Below are 21,811 nucleotides of genomic sequence, written 5' to 3'. Positions count from 1 at the left end.
GCGAGAAATTGTTTGCTATTCCAGCATGTGGAGTAATCAATTTGCTTCACATACTGAAATTTTGATAGTATTCAATGAAATATAAACGGAGATAGAGCATTTTTTAATAGGTGGTATTCATGAAGTTGCGGATACTCATTGTGTACACTCCGACAATAACGTAGTGACGTCACCATCTACGTATAGAATGGCGGATCCTTTGATTCCCGATATAGGACACTTCGGATAACAGAGACTTTCAACAAATTGGGCACTCTGATAACCGAGTTTTATCTTATACCTGAAATGTATTTATGTATAGTATGGCTATTCTTACCAAACATTTTGAAGTACGAATCAATTTGAGTTGTCAAGCGCGACACATTGGGAATCTATGCATAACGTAATTACATACACATGTGAAATATTACCAATGGCACCTTTTGACGATTACAAAACCTTTAAAAAATATAAAGCGTTGCAATTCGAAACGATTTAATAATTTGGAGAGTTCTGTTGTTGTCGTTGTATTGTGTGATACTACTAGGATTGCTATACAAAGTGTACAATACATCACTCATTGTATAGACGAGTTAACGCGTGACGTCACACGCACCTGCAAAGTTTAGACTCCGCCCACTGGTTGGCAAAAAGAGGTGGAATTCATATAAGCGCATATAGAGAAGGTTGACATTATCATCGTTTTTACTGATAATCATGAACTGTATCAAATATAATTTTACTATTTATGTCTGAATAAAACATAAGCATGCGTGGAAATTCATTTTTTGAACGATTATATTGTTGTTATTATTTGTTTTTACTAAAAACGAGCTCTGGAGTGGAACGTACACTATCTACGAGCTCGGTATGTGGTTACCTCAAAAATCTCTACTAACCGCATTTTCACGTCCATTTTAGATACAAAATTTCAGAAATGTAAATTCGTTTAGAATAAATTAAATTTAATGAAAGAACACAAATAAGGATGGAAACAAACAACAAATAGATCGCTTTTTGTTCGCAACATATAGTAACTGATTTTAATCTTAATATATCTGTACAAACTTACCTTGTTACACAACAAATAAATTCATAAATCTAATTGTTTTATTTAATTGTGCACACCAATTTTGACACTTGTTTCAGCATTTCTAACCTGGTGTTTAATTGAACCGTTGTTCGTCACAAGCATATTATCTCGTTATGATCGGAGACTGCCCAGACAATTACACAGAAAACATGCCGGCGTCATAAACATAGGGACCTATACTTTAATTGGGTCCTTGCATAGACCACATGTGGCAGACTTTATGATACTTCCATGTCATCTCTTGGCATATTGAGCAGTCATATTGAGCAAGCCAAATATTAAAGCCAAAATACGTAACATTTGCTTTAATAAATAATTTAACATATTAAAAAAAGAAGATATTTGTCCGAAACGGATTAACAGGAACATGTGTATTTATTTGTTAGCCAGTTTAATCATAATAATACAGTGCTTTATGTCTTTAAAGTTAAAATATTGTTCAATATTACTGCTACACAATTGATGTATTTACCGCGGGTACCGGCAAATGTAAACTCGTCAATTTAGTGTAAAGATTATACGTTCTTGCATTGCACGTAACACCATCATGAAAACAAGCAATCACAATGGATAAACAGTATTTGCGTAAAATAAATTAAATAAATACATATATTTATCATAAAATGCTAGATTGTTAAATGTATCACTCCTTATTACTTGTTAAGAGATTTCAATATACATGCAAAGACAGTTCAATTTGCACAAGATGCAGGTTTTATTTTCATTTGTATATTAAAATTTATTAATATTGTTATTCAATGGAAACGAAACGAAAATTCATTCTATGGAAAAGAAAATTACAACAACATTTAACGATTGTTAATGTATTCCGTTTTTTATGGCTTTGTTTTATAATTGATTAAATGCGCCTCTTATAATACACTTTCGGTCGCTGATGAGCAATAACAATATCCACACCGTTTATAGTTATAATCAAATTAATATATGTTTTATAAGTTTTGAAATATCATTTTTTAAAGTCTTACTATAAAAAAGAATACGGCTAATGTATTGTTTTGTTGTGTGGTATTGTCAGTATTTAGTCTTCCGACCACGTTTACTCTGATACTAATAACTAATTTGTATTTTTATAAAGAGGAAATTATATATATGATGATACATTTATTAGTACTAAATATGATATATTTGCACTATTGTTTAAGAGTTGTAATGTTTATTTCGGATTTTTTATCGTTTAATTGACTAAACAAAAGCCCTTTATACATGTTTTACGTGACTGTAACCAGTGTTTTTGCCAACCATTCAGTGCGCATGCGCGGAAAATCCCGAATGTAAACAATAACAATTAACTCGTCTATAAGTGGTCTAAGCGATAGACTTTTGCTTCAGGGGTCAGTGGTTCGAGCCTAGTCGAGGGTTACTTTTTTCTTTCTTTAATTTTATTAATTTATTTTTTAACTGGAGTTTTTAAGAGCTAATGTTTACATTTATCAATATAAAGCAGTAAATGACAAACTCCTATACATGGCAAAATCTGTTAAAAGGCCCCTTTAACGAAAATATCAATTGTTGTAATTTACGTGTCGCATACTAATGTTTTAAATTATGTTATGAAATCGTGTATGCGTCATTTGTGGAAAGAAACGCATATAAGCTTCCCAGCAAACAAATGACGTCTTTTTATTGTTGCTAATACGTTGTTCTGCGACGTCTTTATCACGTCTTATTTTGAAAGGTTTATTGACGTCTTTCCGTGGTGTGAAAAAGACGTCTTTTGTGACGTCTTTATCACGTCTTATTTTGGTTGTTTTTAAATGGTTTTTTGACTTTTTTTCTCGACGTAAAAAAGACGTCTTTTTGTGACGTCTTTATGCAGTCGTTTTTTGGTTGTTTTTGAAAGGTTTTGTGACGTGAAAAAGCCGACTTTTTGACACGTCTTTATTAAGTATTTTTTTGAAAGTTTTTTGACGTCTTTTCGTAACGTAAAAAGACGTCTTTTTGTGACGTCTTTATGCAGTCGTTTTTTGGTTGTTTTTGAAAGGTTTTTTGACGTCTCTTCGTGACGTGAAAAAGACGTTTTTTTGCTACGTCTTTATTAAGTATTTTTTTGAAAGGTTTTTTGACGTCTTTTCGTAACGTAAAAAGACGTCTTTTGTGACGTCTTTATGCAGTCGTTTTTTGGTTGTTTTTGAAAGGTTTTTTGACGTCTCTTCGTGACGTGAAAAAGACGTCTGTTTGCGACGTCTTTATTAAGTCTTTTTTTGGTTGTTTTTAAAGGTTTTTTGACGTCTTTTTGTGACGTCTTTATACAGTCGTGTTTTGGTTGTTTTGAAAGGTGTTTTGACGTCTCTTTGTGACATGAAAAAGACGTCTTTTTGTGACTTCTTTATTTTATCCCATCATCAGACGTGCATTGTCGAAACAAACCACTGTGGAATAAATTTACCTTTATTTCAGCAGTGCTGAAATATAGCTGTCACGCGCGGCGAAGAATGTTCATATTACTCGGAATCAACTATAAAGTAATCATTTTTAGTAAAATCGAATCAGATTCAACAAAACAAACAATTTGATACCAAGATGTAATATAGTTTTTACACATAATGCAACTCAAAAAGCAAATAAACATTATTTACAAATATTAAGTGCGCGTACTCGTGACGTCATTATTAATACGTCATACGACACAATGCATGTTGTTTCACGCTAAAGATGCAGTTGTTTAGTGTCTTTTTTTTTCATTATTTCTTAAAAATCGGGGACGTAGAGGTATGATAAACGAAAAACAGGTTGGTTACTGATCTTTTTGTAATGTATTAGGCTCGACACGATTAAAAAAATGAAACAATGTTTGCTTAAATTATCTTTGGGATTTTCCGTCTAGTTCGATTTTCCTATTCTATGTTTAAAGAAATAATTTACGACTAAGAAAATTGATGGGATAAATCGAATACTAGGTCGGTGCCGAATAAAGCAAAGTTTATCTTGCTCGGCACGAAAATCTGAACCACTCGCCAAGGCTCGTGGTTCAGATTTTCTAAGCCTCGCAAAATAAACTTTGCTTTATTCGGCACCGACCTAGTATTCTCTATAAGTCTTATTTTGGTTGTTTTTGAAAGGTTTTATGACGTCTTTTCGTGGTGTGAAAAAGACGTCTTTTGCGACGTCTTTATCACGTGTGTTTTTGGTTGTTTTTGAAAGGTTTTTTGACGTCTTTTTGTGACGTTTTCACACCACGAAAAGACGTCATAAAACCTTTCAAAAACAACCAAAATAAAACTTGATAAAGACATCACAAAAAGACGTCTTTTTCACGTCACGAAGAGACGTACTTTATTTCAGACGCAAAAAGCAACAAAAACATCACATGTTTTACAAATATAGATTGCAAGTGTTCATGAAGCCAAGCCTCGTTTGCCGGGGTATAGAATAATCTTACAACTTTAACCTGCATATTTACATGTAATTTTATTTTCCTTTAATAGCATAACAAGGGACAAAATTGTCACAAAACCAGGTTTTCAAAAAAGTATATTTACAACTAGAGCTTTGTCACAGACGTGACATATACTTCCACATGCTGCATTAACACAGAATATTTTGCATGCTGTCTTCACAAAACAAAAGAAGCAAATTTATGGCGATTTTTAAGAATTATTATGCCAATATCATGTATGGCAATTTTGACCTTTGAACTCTTTCGCATTACACGTCGTCCAATGACTGTGAACAAAATTAATGTACAGTCATTTTAAAATCTCACAATGAATGACAAAGTTATGGCCCAGACAAGCTCATTAATGGTCATTTTTGACTTTTGAACTCCAAGTGTGACCTTTACCTTGGAGATATCTACTTAATTCTTTCGCATGACACACCGTCCAATGATTGTGAACAAATGTACCGAGCAATTTTAAATTTTCACAATGAAATGACATAGTTATGGCCCGGACAAGATCATTTATGGCCATTTTTTACCCTTGAACTCAAAGTGTGACCTTGACCTCGGAGATATTGACGTAATTCTTTCGTATGACACATCGTCCAATGATGGTAAACAAATGTGCCCAATGATTTTAAAATCTCACAATGAACGACATAGTTATGGCCTGGACAAGCTCATTTATGACCATTTTTGGCCTTTGAACTCAAAGTTTGACCTTGACCTTGAAGATATCGACGTAATTCTTTCGCATGACACACCGTCCAATGATGGTGAACAAATGTGCTAAATGATTTTAAAATCTCACAATGAACGACATCGTTAATGCCCGGACAAGCTTGTTATGCCCGCCAGCCAACATTCGCCAATCTTATAACCAGTTAATAACAAGGGCTGTTTGTAAAACATGCACGCCCCCCCTATGGGCTGTCAGTTGTAGTGGCAGCCATTGTGTGAATACGTTTATTGTCACTGTGACCTTGACCTTTGACCTAGTGACTGAAAATCAAAAGGGGTCATCTGCCAGTCATGATCAATGTGCCTATGAAGTTTCATGATCCTAGGCCTAATTATTCTTGAGTTATCATCAGGAAACCATTTTACTGTTTCGAGTCACTGTGACCTTGACCTTTGACCTAGTGACCCGAAAATCAATAGGGTTCATTTGCCAGTCATGATCAACGTACCTATGAAGTTTCATGATCCTAGGCGTAAGCATTCTTGAGTTATCATCCGGAAACCATTTTACTATTTTGAGTCACTGTGACCTTGACCTTTGACCACGTGACCTACAACTCAATAGGGGTCATCTGCCAGTCATGATCAATGTACTTATGAAGTTTCATGATCCAAGGCGTAAGCATTCTTGAGTTATCATCCGGAAACCGTTTTACTATTTTGAGTCACTGTGACCTTTACCTTTGACTTTAAAATCAATAGGGGTCATCTGCCAGTCATGATCAATGTACCTATGAAGTTTCATGATCCTAGGCCTAAGCGTTGTTGAGTTATCATCAGGAAACCATTTTACTATTTCGAGTCACTGTGACCTTGACCTAGTGACCTGAAAATCAATAGGGGTCATCTGCCAGTCATGATCAATGTACCTATGAAGTTTCATGATCCTAGGCCTAAGCGTTCTTGAGTTATCATCCGGAAACCATCTGGTGGACGGACCCACCGACCAACAGACTGACCGACATGTGAAAAACAATATACCCCCTCTTCTTCGAAGGGGGGCATAATAATATCATTAATTTGAAATATGACACAATTTGGTCCTATAAAAACTTCTGTTCAAGAGTAACAACAGAACTGACATGTTTCATGCATAACAAAGTTGAATATAAACAACCACATCCAGTCTTAAGACATTAGCTGAATTTGGAGTTTTAAGGAAACTGGGGGCCGTTAATGCGCTTCACTAACATGTAATGTGGAGCGGTTAACATGAAAACAGCTGTTACATAACTGGTAAACAATCAACTGAAAGTAATCATTCAAAACTAGAAAATTGTCACAATAATTGTTATTATTATTAACAACTATAATTCAAAACTGGACAACTGTTACAAGCAAAAACAAGTCAATACTTGTCAAATATAAAATAATTAAGAAGTATAACAACAGTGTTTTAATACACAATCTGATATTTTTGCAGAACATGCACTTATAATAGTCAGAATACCAAACTTTTAGCACTGTATGGCCATTCAAATATTAATATTTTAATAAATGTCATTACAGATGGCTTTGGTATAATACATAAAAATAAACAATTACGCAAACAATATTTCATTATTCCATATATGACCAAAATATGAGTTTATAGTGTGGATTAATTTGAATTAATGTATGAATTTACTTGTTTAGAGGTACAATAATACTCAAACAAGAGAGACAACTCCTATTTAGCATGTCACAATATTCTCCCTTGAAATGTTATTCACTAATTTCCACGAGATAGTTATTGCCTAATTTTATTAACTGAAAAGCATGAAATTAAACAAGGTATTTCTTTTGCTAAACGTGTATTTTTATGTTCATAAATAAACATTTGAATAACTGAAAAGCATGAAATTAAACAAGGTATTTCGATTGCTAAACATATATTTTTATGTTCATAATCCGATATTATGCATGTCTGTATTATCTATCAGTATAATGCACATTCATCCATAGCAATTCATTTTCTCTATTGCTTAACATGTAAAAGATGTATATCATTAAAATATATGCTTTGCTGTTGATCTATATAAAAATGACAAAATACACCTATATACAGTAACACAGATATCTTTGTTAGGTTACTTACTTATTACATTAGATGAAAAGCTGGTCATCAATATGTCTACATACAAATATATAAAGCATAATGAACTTTTAATGCTAAAATGCAAATGTAAACACAAATGATGAGCATGTCAGTATATAATCCAACAAGAACAATCTACAACCCTAACTAGGATCATTAATCATATAAACAATCATTTGGAAACAAAATTACTTGTAGAGTAATTAATATTATACATAATGTTTAATAGCGAAAGTCCTTTTCTAATCGTTTAACGAACTATCTCGATCCAAATTAAGATAACCATCTAAATTTCACTTTATTTAAATTGTTTTTTCCAACAATGTGTGCATTAAATATCCAAATATTATAAATTCGCACAGCTTCTATAACGCGCTGAAATATTTTTAATATTAAACAAAGTATCTGTTGTTAATAAACAAATTGACAATTAACAGAAGATTAACATAGTTTGAATAAATCAAATTATTATTTTGATCTTTTACTATTACAACATTTCATGAGATTCTTGATAAAATACTGTCTCAAAAGAGCAAACTAATGAGTAGCGTTCATAGACAGAGTGACAGACCGATCAAAATAGAAGCATCACAATTCTGAAATGTTCTGATAAATTCTTTTACCTAGCACATATTGCTATTTTATCTGTTTAATATGGTCCAGAGTCTGTTGACTTCACATTAAGGTGATGGTTATTCCAGCCTTCGGCCCACTCCGCCTTTTCTGTCAGGCGCATACTTCAAGATTTTTGAGATGACATCCTCTAAGTCTTTTTCTGTGTGGCTTATACTTTGGCTAACACTAGCTGTGCAGAATAAAAAAATAACAATCACAAAAAGGCCTATCGTATGGAACAATTTTGGCTGCAAACTTGATACATTGTAATGCAAGTGCATCATTATACATCGAGACAACAGCACTTGACACCTAACTGTTGTAGTGCATATAAAATCTGATATAGGCTAGGTAAGCCCTATGGGATACCAAAGGGGTCGAAACTTTAACTTCTGCTCGAGCAGAAAAAAATGCTGCTCGAGCAGCATTTAAATGCTGCTCGACCAGCAAAATGCTAATGGAGCAGCAAATTTACTGCTCGACCAGCATTTTTTTTGCTCGAGCAGAAAAATCCTGCTCGACCAGCATTTATTTTTAGATTGTGGCATTAGCCAATCAGAACTCTTGTTATATTTGCCATTTGGTGCGAAACTGGTTTGTTTGGAAAAAATGGCTGCCGCCATGATGGTGCCTTTTTCACATCTTCTGCAAGTTTATGTGACGACCTGTTTAAAGTTTAACATTGACACGCGGTAAGTGCTTTATATTTTGGCTGCAAACTAGTTGATCAAAAAATTGTTGCCATTCGCCTTATAAGAAAATCGATCATAAATGTCGAACGGCTGTTGAAACTTTTGCGAAAATCACGACGATGACTGATAAGAATTGCTCAATGGGTGCGCAAGTGTAGGTTCTCTGTTTCTATTGATTTACTTTCTTAATGATTCTAAATAATTGCTTCCGATACAGGTGCCGATTGCCTGTGATTGTGCCTTTCTGGTTAACATTGTTTACGTTTCTCGTTCTCCCCACACATGTATATCTGCTGTCCTAACTTACAATTATCCAAAATATCATGTCTGTTAACCAGTTCTCAGTGCCCCAGATAAGCTGCGTATCTGCGTCTTTGACCCTATTAAAATGTTTAAAAATGCAAAGAAATACAATATCATGAGTGTTGAAAACGCAACCAATTTGACTTTTACGCAAATTCGTCAAATTAACGATACAAAACTTCGATTAAAAATGCTTTGCTCATTTTAGGTATTTTCTCTTTGGAATTATTATCGTAACGCGGTGACGCTTACATTCAGCAAGCTCAGCAAACGGTCATAGTTATTCAAACGCTATGCGTTTTCAATCTGACCTAATTCGTCGCTCATTGTGCATGTATTTGTAAAGCGTCTGTACTTTCAGTTTCTATTACGATGCGAAATAAAAATAGCTAAGAGAGGTCGAAAGACGTCCGAGATGGTTGCGCCAAAATATAAGCCGATCGCAAACTTTTTCGAATCAAGAAAGCGCAAGAGCCAATAAGTGCCGAATCATTCGTTTTATCGATTTGGGTAGAAACTGTGTATACAGCAGTTGAGTTGACATCCAAAAAACATGATGGAAAGTCTGTGACTTAACATACCTGTCAAAAGTATAAAAAGGCATGTCATTGGTTAGAAATTGTCGACATTTTTTAAAGTTTATATCATGGACAGTTTCCAGGATTAAAGATATTACGAAACATCAGTTTATTAAAATTCATAATGATAGTTTACAGTTCTATTGAATCAATACAAGTGTGCAGCGTCAACGGATTAAATCAGCAATTATTTTAAGGTATGCATTTTTATTACTCATTTCACTCTATATGAAGAATGGAATCACCCTATTTGTCAAAATCAATGGTTGAAAACCCTATTTCCCAAATAATTATCTGGGACACTGAGTTCTCGAGGACTTTTCTCAATTTCAATGTAAATTATTTTTCACCGAGGCCAATTAGCTTGTTCAAAGCTAACAACAGGTAAAATGTGAGTTGTGTCTGAATTACAAGTTGTTTAATTTTTCATAATTGAAATGTTTACAATTTACTATTTATTGAATAACTTGGCAGTGCATAATTAAGTTCTGGGATGTTATTTTCAGCTCTGAACTGCGAAAAAATTGCATAATAATTACATTGGTGGCACTATAATGAGTTACCTTTCATCTGTCCTTCCATTTAAATGTCCCTAAAGCAGACTTCCCAAACTTTGCAGAAAGAGTTTAAGCATTGTATTACACGCTCATTTTAACCATGGCATGCTATTGTACAACATGTCTTGACGGAAATAATTTTGATAAAAAATATTTGCAGGAAATAATTTTTCCATTGCGAATAGTTTGTATCTTTTTATCTTTATTCAGAAATGCCCCTCTTAAGAATAATGTCATGTATAGCTGGTTTAGAATTAAGGATGATGATATGTCCTAACAGCATGTTGTCATGTCATTTACTGTACTTCTTAACCTACATGTATTTGAATATTCAGTCCCCATATAACTACGCCCATATGTTGTGGACATTTTCATACAAGAATACAAACAGGAATATGTATTGGAGTTTGCTGTTTAAATTGACAGTCAATCGGAGGGTAACAGGTTTGTTTTTAACCAGAAGTGAGGAACTAAACGCAATTTGCAGGGAAAAAAAACAATCTCTTTATACCACTTAAGTATATTTGCATCACAGGAGATCTGGTGTCGTGAGGTTGAGGAAACTAGTGTTGAATCTAAAACATTTAGCATCATGGACTCAAAAGTGAGAAGCCAAGTCAGACACCGCAAAATGTAAAATAATCTGTCCGTTGTTTGGTCTGACAGGCTACGAAATTCTGTCAGACTGAAGGATAATTTCTGGATTCCACTTATTAGCATACCTGATAATAGCATATTTCTGTTATTAGCATATAGAATATCAAAGCACAGATTAATTCTTAAATTTTAATGTATTTTTCTTCTTTTAATAGCATAATTTTTAACCCCAATATTCAGAATTCACTTTAAGTCTTTATAGCATAGAGCATTCTCAGAATGCCAAGAAAATATGCTTTAAATCTGCAAAAATATGCTCAAATGCAAATACCTTAGAATACAATTCCATTTGATAAATAGTTATCTTAAACATCAATCATATACAATGTTGAATTTAAATTTCACTTTGACGATCAATTATTTACAGATTTGACTTATTGTATGCCCCCAGTTGCTATATTTATGCTAAAATGTGTGTTCCTGTTAATAGCATATTCCTGTTATTAGCATAATTTTTGCTGACATGGTATGCTAAGAACAGGAATCCACTGTAGCAACATATTAATCAGGAATTATGGTTTGAATTCGTGAACTATTATTTTTAATGGTGAAAGAAAATCTCCATGGCGCGTTTTCAAAAATTCCTAATCAAGCTTGGTAAAAGAACACACAGAATAGCAAATTGATTACAGCGCCAACTTCCGGGTAAAAATGATTGATTTTTTAATATTCTGTAAAGACAAATGCCGCATCATATCCTATGGGTGATTAAAAAAATTAATGAAGCCTAAATAAAACATGCATTTATTTTCTTACCATTAAGCATGTTTGAGTTCTTTTTCTATCTTACAGAAGTGTTTCCATGTGATTAACTTAAATGTGAAAATTCTTCTCAATAACTTGCTTCATTAACAAAATATATTGAGAAATATCCTTAAAATTGCCCCAAGTGTACTGGTTTTGCGTGACATTTTATGTAAAAGGCAATTTTCAATTCTATACTTCAATAAAACTTTCAGAAATATTAGGTATTGCCATCATTTAATGAATATAAAAATGCATATGCTTTAAGAAAAATAAAACAATGCTTCTTACTTACGTTGATATCTCTTGTAGCAAGTGTTCAAAGCAATGATGTTCATGTCAATTTTGTGCCACAATTTTCAACTCTCTTCACCTATATTAAGAGGTGGCATAATAAAGTGCTTCAATATTTATAGGCAAAAAGTGTCCTTTTAACCTGTCACATGTTTTTTCTACACATTTGTACAGGTATTTATACAATTATTTGTTCATGTAAATTTTGAACAGCTGAATACTAAATGTGGTCAGAATTTGTCCCTGTCCCAAGTGTACATTTTGCAAGAAAGTTATTTTAAATTTTTCATAAGATAGAATTTTCAAGGTTTTACATCATTTTCTTCAAACCATTAATGCTTATCACTAGATGTACTGAAAATTTGATGCCAAAACCTTGTGAACTTTTTTTGCAAGACAAATATCGCATTGTCCCAAGTGTACGAAATTTTTATCATGTTTGATGGACAGGTGATAGCTTTAAAAATAAACAAAGGCACTAATTTTCTGGTAAGAAGTGCACAGAAGGGTGTAATCTCCACGAGAAAAAGGTGGTTTCTTCACGCTGGGGGTGAACTACTCTTATTATATGGGTATGTCTCCATATTTTGTCTTCAGAAGAAAAATATAAGCATATAAATGATAATGTGTGGGAAGTTGATTTTAAAGAAAATGTCTGAATATTCCAAACAGTTTGTGTTACAAACGCTTTAAGATTTTAACTTATGATTTCTAGCAAACAAAACGGTACTTATTTTACAGTAATAATATAAACAAATAAAATATATATAAATGACCGGCCAAGCGATTTTTTGTCCAAATGACATCCCTGTCATTATTGAGAAAAAAATGAAATAATGTGTTATGTTAGATGTTTCCATGTTCTTAAAGTTTAGTAAATCCATTTGAAGTCATGATTTGTATTATAAAACAGTAGTTAACTTATTTATAGTTGTCTACAGTCATGAAAATAATATAATCTAAATTTTGCCAGTGTCATTTGGAAGAAAAATTGCTTGGCTGGTCACAATTATATACACACACATTTATTTATTATTCTGATAAATAAAATTAAAAAAATTGTTTAACCCTTTATCTCTCAACAGATCCGTTTAAGAAGCTTTTTATTGGATAGATAGATATTAACAGATATTAGCATAGATAAATATATATTATAGTGAACGAGCTTAATATATGGACTTGTATAAAAATAAATAGCAACAATCACAGTTTGATTTGATCATTTTATTACTTGTGATGTGCATTTTGCTTTAAATTTGTTAAATAAGACTATTAAAAGAGCATAATTAAGTATGTAAATATATAAACTTTATTGCAAAACTTATACTTACTTCTGCATCATTCTTTTCACATTTTCGCGAAGAGTTTTGACCCAACAATGATGACAATAGGCGGATCTAAAATGATTGCTAGAATTAGTTTTGAGAAAGAACTCCGACAGTAACCATACACATACATTTGGGTTGTAAAAAGGTTATTGTTTACAAACTTTTATCATTTTCTTTGGCCAAAAATTGTCTACTATCATAATCATACTATATAATTATGGTCAAATATTTGTCACTTGACTGTATTCATTTAAGGGGCCTAATTGGCAATTAAGGGCATAGGAAAGCCTTAATCCACAGATACATGTACAGGTAAATGCATAAGCTTTACATAATGTACCATTTATAAGTATAAAATTGCACATTAAACAAATTCAATTTACGTATTTACCAGTTGCTGTCGCTTTTCCACAGATTTGAGCACGTTTTCTAACTCCCCAAACTCCTCGACCGTTTCACAAGGGCCACCAGTCCACGACTCAAGTGCCTCCAGCCCTGGTGTGATAGGCTGTCCTCTGGCCTGTTCCTGCAGCATGCTCTTCATTTCAGAAAGCATTGAAATTACTCGCTTCTGGAATCCTAAATGAAACATATGAACAATTACAAGACATCCTTTAATACAACGTATAGTAATTTTGATTTTCATTAATTATCAATACAATCAAATAATTTTAGTTAAAATATTACCGATATATACAAAAAACACACAATTAAGACAGAAGAACTTACTAGCTTCTGGCATTGGGTAATTGCTATTGTGTTGGTTGGATTGCCCAAGGCTTTTTGGCGTTTTAGTGTCTAAAAAAGAACATTGCGATGAACAATTATAATCATTTATGTTATATTCAAACCTCCATGAAAGTTTGTTTTTACACAATGTATTTTTTAAGGATGCAGTTTCAAGTTCCTAAGTAAACAATATATATTTTGAAATGGTTGTTTGAAAACTGTGTCTTGTTTACACTCAGGGGAAGAGGCACTAACCTTCATATATGGGGAAAAACCAGCATGTAACAACCATATTATGGGATAATTTAGTTTCAATCCATATGTTACTCATAGGGAAATGAAATTTCCAGGTGTACATGTAACTCTCATTATTTAACAAGAGGGCCATGATGGCCCTGAATCGCTCACCTGACTCATTAAGATCAGATGAAAACTATGACCTCTATTGTCTACACAATGTTTTTCTATGATTTGACCTAGTGACCTAGTTCCTGACTCTAGATGACCCAAATACAATCCCAATCCAGATTTCATCAAGATAAACATTCTGACCACAGTTCATAAATATTGGATGAAAACTGTGACCTCTATTGTCAACACAAGGTTTTTCTATTTATTTGACCTAGATTTTTACCCCAGATGACCCAAATACAATCCCACCCAGATTTCATCAAGAATTCTGACCAAATTTCATAAAGGTTGGATGAAAACTGTGATCTCTAATGTCTACACAAGGTTTTTCTATTATTTGACCTAGTGACCTAGTTTTTGACCCCAGATGACCCAAATAAAATCCCAACCCAGATTTCATCAAGATAAACATTCTGACCAAATTTCATAAAGATTGGATGAAAACTGTGACCTCTATTGTCTACAGAAGGTTGTTCTATTATTTGACCTAGTGACCTTGTTTTTGACCCCAGATGACCCAAATACAATCCCAAACCGGATTTCATCAAGATAAACATTTTGACCAAATTTCATCAAGATTGGATGCAAACTGTGACCTCTACTGTCTACACAAACAAATTGTTGACGGACGGACGCACGGACACACGCAGGCACGCACAACGGACGCCGGACATCACACGATCACATAAGCTCACCGTGTCACTTCATGACAGGTGACCTAAAAATATGTGTCGGAGATAAACATGAACAGTTGTGGTTAAAATCCCATAGAAACAAGGGCTGTTTGTAAAACATGCATGCCCCCCTATAGGGGCTATAAGTTGTAGTAGCAGCCATTGTGTGAATACGTTTTTTGTCACTGTGAATGGTGGTGGTGGTGGTGGTGGTGGTGGTGTAGTAGTAGTAGTAGTAGTAGTAGTAGTAGTAGTAGTAGTAGTAGTAGTAGTAGTAATAGTAGTTGTAGTAGTAGTAGTAGTAGTAGTAGTAGTAGTAGTAGTAGTAGTAGTAGAAGTAGTAGTAGTAGTAGTAGTAGAAGTAGTAGTAGTAGTAGTAGTAGTAGTAGTACTAGTAGTAGTAGTAGAAGAAGTAGTAGTAGTAGTAGTAGTAGTAGTAGTAGTAGTAGTAGAAGTAGTAGTAGTAGTAGTAGTAGTAGTAGAAGTAGTAGTAGTAGTAGTAGTAGTAGAAGTAGTAGTAGTAGTAGTAGTAGTAGTAGTAGTAGTAGTAGTAGTAGTAGTAGCAGTAGCAGTAGCAGAAGCAGTAGCAGCATTACAAGACCAATACTTAAGAATGATCAAATGGGAAAAGGTAACCTAGCACTGGCAGTAAATATGGGGCTCATTTACAGGTCAGATTTGGAATCTCTGCTGTAAAATGAGATTTTGAATGAATTAAAGGGAGGCAAATCTGTAATAAAAAGAACATGCATAAACCGTAGTTGTTTCCCTTGTTTGAACCATGCTAAATCCTTACAAGTTTGGAAAGAATTGGATGAAAAATTTGGACTTAATTGCATAAACACCATTTTCTCAATTCAAGGGGAGGTAATTCTGTACTTCATGGACCAATAATGCTCATTTTTTGTAGGGTTCGTGTCCTCATTGATATAAAGACACTGTGCAAATTTGGAAAGGATCGGACAAAAAATGTGGAAGATTTTTGAAAGTTTTCACAAAATAGGCAAAAACGAATAAACATGCAAAGTTCAACGAGCTCCTGCGGCCATGTTTTTTGACGAATCAAATTTCTTTGAACAACTTTTTCAGGGGAGCCTTCAAAGGTCATCCCTGTGAAAATTTTTGAAAATCTGATGAGCGGTTTCTGACAAGAAGATTTTTTAAGGTTTTTACCATATATGGTCATGGCGGCCATCTTGGTTATGTGATCAAATATTTTTTTTAACAATTCTTTTGTCCCATGACCTAGGGATGCTCCACATGAAATTTAGTTGAAATTGGCTCAATGGTTTAGTAGAAGAAGATGTTTACAAATTGTTTACAGACGGACGGACGCCGGACGCTAAGTGATCACAATGGCTCACCCCGAGCTATCGCTCAGGTGAGCTAAAAACAAAATGCACGAATTTAAGAATATTCCTGAGGGGATGTACTTATATTTGGGTACATCTATAGAATAAAGTTGTGTGAAATAAAGCTAACACTGACTATACATATAAATGTAGAAATTTAATATTATAACTGTTTCTGTAATAGATTTCTCATGAATAAAGGTAACTTACTATTTGGTGGGCTTCTGATTGGGGTCGAACTGGCGTCATCTGAAACCCAAATTATAATTTTCAAACCACTCAATCTCCGTCTCGTAATCTGTAAAGCACTGAGTTTGACCCCCCCACTCATACTTAAATTGTGTGGTGAATGATCATGCATGGGATTTTCCATAAAGTCATGTGGTACTGGCATTGGAACAACCACTTTTTATGTCTAAGTTTATAACTCTGGCAAGTGTAAATCACTACAAATGAAAATTGTGTCATGCACATCTAAATTATGTACCGATGACCAAGTCATTCACTTAAACAAGAGCACCGCATAACGGGTGCCACGCTCGGCTGCGAAAGCTTGTCAGATTTTTTTTTATTTAGAGGTCACAGTGACCTTGACCTTTGACCTAGAGACCCAACAATGGGTGTGGCGTGTAGAACTCATCAAGGTGCATGTACCTATGAAGTTTCAAAGTTGTAGGTGGAAGCACTTTGATTTTAGAGCCAATGTAAAGGTTCAGCACGACGCCTATTGCGGACGACACGACGAGCTGGCTATGACAATACCTCGGGTTTTCTCCGAAAACAGCCGAGCTAAATATATGAAAGTAGAGCCATAAGTTTGATCAGAAAGACAGTCAACAGAATAACCAACTGACTGACTCCTATACACCGCTTCCACACTTTTCTAGGAGGATTATAAGAAATCCATCTTGGTGAGCACAGCTCTTGATCCTGTCTTCTTCATTTCAGTTTCTTAATGTGTTTTACTAGTTCTTACATATCCTTAAAAATAGAACTTTCATAACAATGAATCATTGGGATTTTAATATATAAAGAAGTGAAACTCCAGCTGGAACTCTCGTTATTAACTACACAAAAATTCAAATTAACTTCTAAGGTAATACTGACTTTTTGACCTGCTTGTACTTGAGCAGGATTCTTCAGACACAGACCGTGGTTCCAAAGGCGATCTAGATCTTGAATTCTCTGAAACCCAAATAGATATTATGCATTATGCTGCCAAATAAACAGTCTTTACACTAGCTAGAAGACCAACAACACAATGCTGGTAAAATGAAATTTGGGTTTTTGGAAATTAGAAAGTAATATATTGGGGCTATTTAATTTTGTATTCTATTTCTATGAAAGCATAATTATTTTGGCTAGTGATTTAAATATATTACCATGGAGACTTCATGAATTTATTATTTCAACTGCAAGTGTTCGTGATTAGAAATAGAGTCTACATTTTATCCATGGCTATCGATGAATACCATATGGGCTAGGCCAAAACTAATGCATATAGTCTGCATTATAATACAATAGTACAATACTATTTATCATTTAAAAATTACCAGAAGAAGATCGAGACAAACTGTCTCGGTTCGCACCACTCTTCTTTCGTGGACTCTGTAGGCCATGTCCATTTGATACTTCATCTGGATCTGCAAGGCATTTCAAAGTAAATTGTAATTTATAAATTAGTTAAACTTTCAGTTTCATAGACTTTAGACAACCAAGTCAATAATAGTTCTAGTAATACATCTGTAGACTATATATAGAAACATTTGACATCAATGCATGAGTGGTTGTCACATGATGTCTGGCTAGTCTTAATTTTTGGAGATCAGGACATTGGGAAACAAGAGTGCCAAACTGTCACAAGATACGCCCGTTCGAAGGTTTTGGACACCATGCTCAATGCTTGAAAGTGTCCTCAAGACCTAGTTATTGACCCGGCATGACCCATATTTGAACTTGACCTAGATATCACTTAGATGTAACATCTGACTAAATTTGGTGAAGATCAGATGAAAACTACTTCAATTAAAGAGCGGACAACATGCTTAATGCTTGAAATGCACTATGTGACCTCGTTTTTGACCCGGCATGACCCATGTTCGAACTTGACCTACATATCATCTAGACACAACTTCTGACCAAATTAGGTGAAGATCAGATGAAAACTACTTCAATTAGAGAGCGGACACCATGCTAAATGCTTGAAATGCACTAAGTAACCTCGTGACCTAGTTTTTGACCCGGCATGACCCATATTTGAACTTGACCTACATATCATCTAGACACAACTTCTGACCAAATTTGGTGAAGATCGGATGAATACAATTTGAATTAGAGTCCGGACAAAGTGGCGCCGTTGAAAATGCACTAATTGACCCTATGACCTAGTTTTTGACCCGGCATGACCCATATTCGAACTTGGCCTATATATCAACTAGATGCAACTGCTGACCAAGTTTGGTGAAGATCGGATGAATACAATTTGAAATAGAGTCCGGACAAAGTGGCCCCTTTGAAAATGCACTTATTGACCCTATGACCTAGTTTTTGACCCGGCATGACCCATATTCGAACTTGGCCTAGATATCAACTAGATACAACTGCTGACCAAGTTTGGTGAAGATCGGATGAATACAATTTGAAATAGAGTCCGGACAAAGTGGCCCCTTTGAAAATGCACTTATTGACCCTATGACCTAGTTTTTGACCCGGCATGACCCATATTCGAACTTGGCCTAGATATCAACTAGATGCAACTGCTGACCAAGTTTGGTGTAGATCGGATGAATACAATTTGAATTAGAGTCCGGACAAAGTGATGCCTTCCGCCCGCCGCCCGCCGCCCACCGCCCGCCCGCCCGCCCGCCGCCAAGGGGTTTCACATAATACGTCCCGTATTTTATACGGGCGTATAAAAACTAATAAATTGGCCTTGGCCGCCTAAAATAGTCTGCTACACAAAATCAATTTGTAAATAATAATTAACAAGAGTTCCGCGGTCGGAGACTTATGCCCCCCAAACTGGGCCTTGACAGTGACAATCACCTTGGACCTAGTGACCCCAATTTCAATAGGGGTCATCTACTGTCCAATGCCAATACACGTGAAGTATCAAGGCAATCGGGCATTCCATTCTCAAGTTATTGATCCGAAATGAACTGGTCTACCGACAGTCAGACAGTCCGACCAACATGCAACAATATACCCCCTCTTCTTCACAGGGGTGCATAAAAATTACAATAACAATGATGTTAGAAGTCAACTTATTTTAAACCTCCTTTGTTTAAAATATAAATTTCAAAAAGATTATTGTTGTTGTTTTTGACAAATTGTATCTGCTATTATTCTACTAGGTTTCGCAAAAAATCAACAAATTGGGAAACATACTTGTTTTGTATTGGGAATGGGTCAGATATTTAATTCTAATTCGCATGAGCTATAGAAAAAGACTGACCTGACAAGGTGAAAAACTTCTGGTCTACCCAAGAATATTTACCCATAACAAAATCCAGGAACTTTGATGTCACTTGCTTCTTTCTTCTGCCACGTCCATCCTCCTCTTCTTTTTCAGACTCACTCCTTTCATAAATAAAGAAGTTATGGCAATTTAAGCAAAATGTTCAATTATCTAAGTATAAAAGGGGCCATGATTCTGTCAAAATGCTTGATACAGTTGTCTGCTCTTGTGTATAGATTGGGATTATGTTGGTAAAGAAGTATGCAAAATATGAAAGCAATATGTCAAAGGACATAAAAAATATTTGAGGTGGTACGCAAACTTTAACATAGATTTATCAATAATATGCATATTTTAAGTATAAAAGGGGCCATAATTCTGTCAAAATGCTTGATACAGTTGTCTGCTCATGTTTATAGATTAATTGGGGTCATGTTGGTTAAGAAGTATGCAAAATATAAAAGCAATATGTCAAAGGTCTAGATGTAAACAATAAAACTTAACACCATTGAAAGCTAAAAGAAAATGTGATAGACAGTAATGATACACTGGCCACTGGGTAATAAAGCAACTGCTGCTGCAATTAATCTTATTAAAGAATTTGGTGTGAAAATATTTTACATGTACATAGCTTGTTTTGTAAAAAAGGATGAGTATACATTAATTAATGTATTATTGAACTACAAAATAATGTGTTTTATTAATCTTTATTCAGTCTCTTATCAGGGGTTTTCTTGGCCACTTTGGGAAAAGGAGTCTGGTCAAATTGGGAATTTTTTATCGACAAAGAGGACCGAATTGGTATTTTTTAATAACAAATATTGCCACATCAAACCTTTATTTGTAATAAACATCATTTGTTTTGACTTGAATTTACAGTCTGTTTACACAAAAGCATCATTATGTTTAACACATCATTTGTTTATTATAATTAATAACAAGGGACAAAATTGTCACAAAACCAGGTTTTCATTGTGAAAAAAAAATCTGATAAAGGGAGAAAACTCAAACTGAACTTTTGAAATGAACAAACAAAATTAACCCCCTTTGTAAGTTTGTTTTTAAAAAAAATATATTTTTAGTCGTGGCGACCTTGACATTGGAGATATTGATGTGATTCTTTCGTGCGACACACAGTCCCATGATGGTGAACAAATGTGCCAAATGATTTTAAAATCTCACAATGAATGACATAGTTATGGCCAGGACAAGCTCATTTATGGCCATTTTTGACCTTTGAACTCAAAGTGTGACCTTGACCTTGGAGATATCGACGTAATTATTTCGCGCGACACACCGTCCAATGATGGTGAACAAATGTGCCAAATGATTTTAAAATCTGACAATGAACGACATAGTTATGGCCCGGACAAGCTTGTTCCGCCCGCCCGCCAGCCAGCCCGCCAGCCAGCCAGCCAGCCAGCCCGCCCGCATTCGCCAATCTAATAACCAGTTTTTTCCTTCGGAAAACCTGGTTAAAAATAACTATTAACTCGATCGCCTGCATGTTTATTTATCCATTTACTTTAAAATACGGCAATTTGCAGTTCAATATCTAAGTTAAGTTTTGCTAAATGATCACATTATTTTTATAATAATTTAAATAAATTCCGAATGGCATATAACATAAATGTGAAGTCCACAACTCTTATCCGAATTTTACTACATGCATGGCGTATAATTAGCTGCTGTTAAAGTGACAACCACAACATGTATTTTGTGTGTAAGAAAAAAGTTCAAAACTTGCATGAAAAGCATGGGCGATTGTCATATAAAAACTTGTAGCATTGAGATGTTTACTTATACAACAAGATGTGTTTGTGAAACACAATGTCCCCCTATATGATGTTTGACCTTGTAGGATGACCTTGACCTTGACCCTTCACCACTCGAAATGTGCAGCTGCTTGAGATACACACGCATTTCAAATATAAAATTGCTAGCTTCAATATTGCAGAAGTGACATTACATGCACAATTTTGACCCATATATTTGATCTTGATGGATGACCTTGACCTTGACCTTTCACCACTCAAAATGTGCAGCTCCATGAGATATACATGCATGCCAAATATCAAGTTGCTATCTTTAATATCGCAAAAGTATTCATAAAATAAGCGATTTGGGCCA

General features: G+C 34.5%; 3 protein-coding genes across 7 annotated transcripts in view; 2 read left to right on the top strand and 1 right to left on the bottom strand.

Moving 5' to 3' along the window:
• LOC127847629 (transcription intermediary factor 1-alpha-like) overlaps window positions 1-21,811 on the top strand; it is a 194,382-nt gene that overhangs the window by 58,601 nt on the left and 113,970 nt on the right. The gene's annotated exons all lie outside the window — the stretch shown is intronic.
• LOC127847627 (uncharacterized) overlaps window positions 1-21,811 on the top strand; it is a 113,845-nt gene that overhangs the window by 58,595 nt on the left and 33,439 nt on the right. The gene's annotated exons all lie outside the window — the stretch shown is intronic.
• Window positions 4,400-21,811, bottom strand: part of LOC127847628 (inversin-like) — an 81,020-nt gene continuing 63,608 nt past the window's right edge. The window contains exons 12-17 of one of the 4 annotated variants that reach the window (XM_052379662.1): window positions 16,435-16,473; window positions 13,788-13,856; window positions 13,450-13,637; window positions 13,062-13,127; window positions 11,728-11,809; window positions 4,400-8,095 (exon numbers count right to left, since the gene is read on the bottom strand). In XM_052379662.1, the coding sequence (XP_052235622.1) occupies window positions 11,771-11,809; window positions 13,062-13,127; window positions 13,450-13,637; window positions 13,788-13,856; window positions 16,435-16,473 (401 nt within the window). In that variant the 3' untranslated portion in view covers window positions 4,400-8,095; window positions 11,728-11,770. Of the gene's footprint in view, window positions 8,096-11,727; window positions 11,810-13,061; window positions 13,128-13,449; window positions 13,638-13,787; window positions 13,857-16,434; window positions 16,474-17,331; window positions 17,410-17,777; window positions 17,868-19,720; window positions 19,804-21,811 lie in introns of those variants that run through there. The other 3 variants (XM_052379663.1, XR_008034085.1, XR_008034084.1) reach the window with 3 other exon arrangements.

The sequence above is a fragment of the Dreissena polymorpha genome, chromosome 10, assembly GCF_020536995.1.
Source record: "Dreissena polymorpha isolate Duluth1 chromosome 10, UMN_Dpol_1.0, whole genome shotgun sequence".
Lineage (NCBI taxonomy): Eukaryota > Metazoa > Mollusca > Bivalvia > Myida > Dreissenidae > Dreissena > Dreissena polymorpha.
Note: the sequence above shows the minus strand (reverse complement) of the source record. Positions and strands in the feature narration are given on the sequence as shown.